This window comes from Terrapene carolina, unplaced genomic scaffold (assembly GCF_002925995.2).
Source record: "Terrapene carolina triunguis isolate 2854851 unplaced genomic scaffold, T_m_triunguis-2.0 Scaffold26994, whole genome shotgun sequence".
Classification (NCBI taxonomy): Eukaryota; Metazoa; Chordata; order Testudines; family Emydidae; genus Terrapene; species Terrapene triunguis.
In genome coordinates, this window is record NW_020691345.1 from 1 (window position 1) to 3,668 (window position 3,668).

General features: G+C 60.8%; 1 protein-coding gene across 2 annotated transcripts; it reads left to right on the plus strand.

The window, feature by feature from the left end:
• Window positions 1–6: 6 nt before the first annotated feature.
• Window positions 7–2,924, plus strand: SPRYD4 (SPRY domain containing 4). 2 transcript variants are annotated; one of them, XM_026662401.2, is made up of 2 exons: window positions 7–20; window positions 1,188–2,924. In XM_026662401.2, exon 2 carries the CDS (start codon window positions 1,268–1,270, stop codon window positions 1,733–1,735), a length of 468 nt encoding a protein of 155 aa, XP_026518186.1. In that variant the 5' UTR covers window positions 7–20; window positions 1,188–1,267; the 3' UTR covers window positions 1,736–2,924. The 2 variants fall into 2 exon arrangements, with proteins under 2 accessions (XP_026518186.1, XP_026518187.1); XM_026662402.2 differs by lacking the exon at window positions 7–20 and adding an exon at window positions 166–663.
• The last annotated feature ends 744 nt before the right edge of the window (window positions 2,925–3,668 follow it).

Below are 3,668 nucleotides of genomic sequence, written 5' to 3' on the forward strand. Positions count from 1 at the left end.
GAGCGGCCCCCACCGGAGGGGTAGGCACCGGCCGGAGCCCCGCCCCCCTGGGAGCCCCGCCCCCAACAGCCGCCGGGGGGGGGGACCGCCCCCATGAAGGGCCCGCGGGGGGGGGGGGTTCGCCCCCCCCCCCCCCCCCAGCTGGCCTGGGCCCGGTCCCTGCTCTCTGCCCTCTTCACCCCCCTGTCCTGGGATTGGGACCCTAACTCCCATTCTCCCTGCTGGGGCAGTGTGTGGGGGTCCCCCCCCCCCGAAGCTGGGCTGCCTTTGCAAAGGTTGGTGCGACCTTGTCAAGTGCTTTCCCAGTCCCTGATGCACGGCCCCTCCCAGCCCCTGAGACTCGCAGCCTGACCTTTCTCCCATTTCCCCGCAACCCGTTTCCTGGCCAGCTCACTCTCCTCCCTGACACTTGGCTCCCACCATGGAAAAGATTAGCGCAGCTGCAGGGGCGGCTGCTTTTCAAGGGCCGTTGAGCTCAGCCCCACGGTTCAGCGTTGTTTAAGAACCATCCGTGAGTGTGATTTGAGGGGCGCAGGGATCCTGTCTGGGTGCTCGCAGGGGTCCCCGCACCAGAGACTGGCTTCAAATCGAGAGAAATGGGCGTTGGGTTCTTTACATCTGTCTCCTGCCTTAGGATTCACGTTTTTCCCTGATCCTATGAAGGTTACAAACTTACTCCTACGTTTTTTGCTGGGAAGCTCTCCAGGCGCCGGGACATTTTGCAACATTTGGGGGGGTTTCTTGACTCACGGTAAAATTGCAAGCATTGGCAATGCTGCGATCGTTAATGCCTGTATCCTTGCAACACCCTTGGGAGAGAGGGAACTGCTATTAACTTCATTCTACTGGTGGGGCAGAAGAGAGATTTTCAAAAGTGACCTGCCTGTAAGACACAGAGCAGGGTCTGTCTCTTAACTACGTGTCTGTGCGGTGCCTAGCACAAAGGGGCCCTGATCTCAGGTGCGACTGTAACCCTAAAAATGTCAGGTGTTAGCAAAACAGGAAAGGACCCTGAAGTATCATTTTTATTTTGGGTGTCCTTTAAACCAACAATCTAGCTCCCCACCCCAGCCCACTAATGTGAACTTTCTTGGTTCTAGTCATCTTGGAGTGGAAGAATTTGCTGTCCTAGTGGATTCTTTTTGTGAGCCCTCAGTAAAGCTTCTTGTCTTTTCCCTCTCCTGCAGACATCAGTTTCAAGCTAGATGAGCGAACGGCTCACAGCAGCCTGGATCTCTCCAAAAAAGACACCAGCGTCATTTACCGTATGCTGGGGATTGACCCAACCAAGGTCCCCCAGAACCCCGAGCGATTTCGGGAGTGGGCGGTGGTGCTGGGGGACGCTGCCGTCTCCAGCGGCCAGCACTACTGGGAAGTGACGGTCAAGCGCTCGCAGCAGTTCCGTATCGGCGTGGCTGATGTGGACATTTCCAGGGAAGGGTGCATTGGGCACGACGACCGCTCCTGGGTGTTTGCGTACTCCCACCACAGGTGGTACGTCATGCTGGCCAATGAAACCACCCCCATCCGCAACGTCGGCAACCCCGAGCGCGTGGGGCTGCTGCTGGACTATGAGGGCAAGAAACTCAGCCTGGTGGACGTGGGCAAACAGGTGTTAATCCATACCCTGGCCACGGAGTTCCAGGGGCCCGTGGTGCCCGCGTTTGCTCTCTGGGATGGGGAGCTGCTAACTCATTCTGGGGTGGATGTGCCCAAGAACCTCCAGGACAGTTAACGGTTAATCCCAGGGCCTGGGATGTCTGGACGTGTCCTTCTGTAGGGAGATCCTTCGACGATGCTTCAGCGTGAGGCAGAGAAAGGAATTTGGTCAGTCCCCTCACCCCGCTTAGTCCAGAGGGGGCACTCTCCAGGCAGCTCTAGCTTGCTTTCCCCTTGGGAAGGAGCAGTCCCCTCTCAGCCCCAGCTAGGAACCAACTCCAGCTCTTCTGCTCAGCTAAAGCAGGGTCCTCAGGCCAAGATTCTGCTTGCTACATCTGTGGCTCAACCCTGGAGCAGAGAAGCCCCCCGCTGCCCCTGGGGATCCGGCAATCCTGGACTTGTTTCCCTTCTCCATCTCAGCTGGTCCTTAGGAGCTTTGTGGCCATCTGCCACTCCTGTGCCAAGCGCCCTGCCGGTCCCTGCGCCCGTCCTCACCTAGCGCCCCGTTTGGCAGATTTGGATTTGAATGACATGAGGCTTTGCTGGAGGGAGGGAAGCGTCACTGTTGCCCCCTTCTATCTCAGGGAGGGGAGGACAGTTGGGCGCAACAGCTCTCAGCCAGTCGGTCCTGCGTCTCAGCGTCGGCACCCGAACCCAGCTGGAAACCTAGATGCCGTTCCCCTCCTGTGTCGGCAAACGAGGCCGTTACGCTTCCGTTTCCACAAGTGCTTTATTAATACGCAGCACGGGAACCAGCTCCCTCTTCTCCCACAGCATCCCCCCCAAAGCTGGGCTCACTTCCCCCCACTGTCTAGAACCAATCAGCAGGCCCCAGGGATGGGCAGGCAAACGGATCCTGGTGCCAATGCTGCCACGTGGCTGTTCCTAGGTGCAGGGGGAAAACCCAGGAAGGAGCATTAGTTTGGGCAGGGACATTGGGTCTGTAGCTTTCCTCTCAGCCATGGTTTGTCTGGCTTAGCCGGGGGAGGGGGAAGAGTGCTACCCTCACCCCCCGCCCCATTTGCCTCTGCCCCTTCGCAATCCTCCAGGGCAGGGGTGGCCAACCTGAGGCTGAGAAGGAGCCAGAATTTACCAATGTGCATTGCCAAAGAGCCACCGTAACATGTCAGCAGCCCCCCGTCAGCTCCCCCCTCTGCCCCCAGTGTCTCCCACCTGCCAGCAGCACCGAGCCCTCCATCCCTGCGCCTCCCACCCGCCCCAATGAGCTGTTGTGTGGGGTACAGGAGGCTCGGGGGGGGGGTGAACAAGGGCGCGGCAGGCTCAGGGGGAGGAGTGGGGCTGGGGCCTGGGGCAGAGCCAGGGGTTGAGCAGTGAGCACCCTGTGGCACATTGGAAAGTTGGCGCCTGGAACTCCAGCCCCGGAGTCGGCGCCTATACAAGGAGCCGTATATTAACCTCTGAAGAGCCGCATGTGGCTCCGGAGCCACAGGTTGGCCACCCCTGCTTCAGGGGAAGATCCCATCCCTCAGCAGCCCCAGTGCATCCAGCTGCATTCACACAAACCCAGCCCTGACTGTGTGTATTGGCGGCCGGGTGGGTCTCCCCTGTAATAAACCGGCGAATCCTCAGCGGCGTGCGTCCCCTCTCTCTGCGCCGGTGCCGGGAGGGGACTCCTAGCGAAAACAGCCGCTCCCTAAACAGTGCCCAAACGCAGCCGGGTTGGTCTGTCTGGGCCCCCCACCCGCAGCTTTGCTGATGCTCCTCAATCCCGACCTGCAGCCCCCTGCTAGCCCAGCCCTGGGCTCCCCCCAGCTCTGCCAGTGCCCCTTACTCCCGACCCACATCCCCCTGCCAGCCCAGCCCTGGGCTCCCCCCAGCTCTGCCAGTGCCCCTCACTCCCGACCCACAGCCCCCTGCCAGCCCAGCCCTGGGCTCCCCCACAACTGTGCCAGTGCCCCTCACTCCTGACCCGCAGCCCCTGCTAGCCCAGCCCTGGGCTCCCCTCTGCCAGTGCCCCTCACTCCCGACCCGCAGCCCCTGCTAGCCCA

Excerpts from the sequence above, each read along its gene's own strand:
- SPRYD4 (XM_026662401.2), top strand. The coding sequence starts at position 1,268 with ATGCTGGGGATTGACCCAACCAAGGTCCCCCAGAACCCCGAGCGATTT.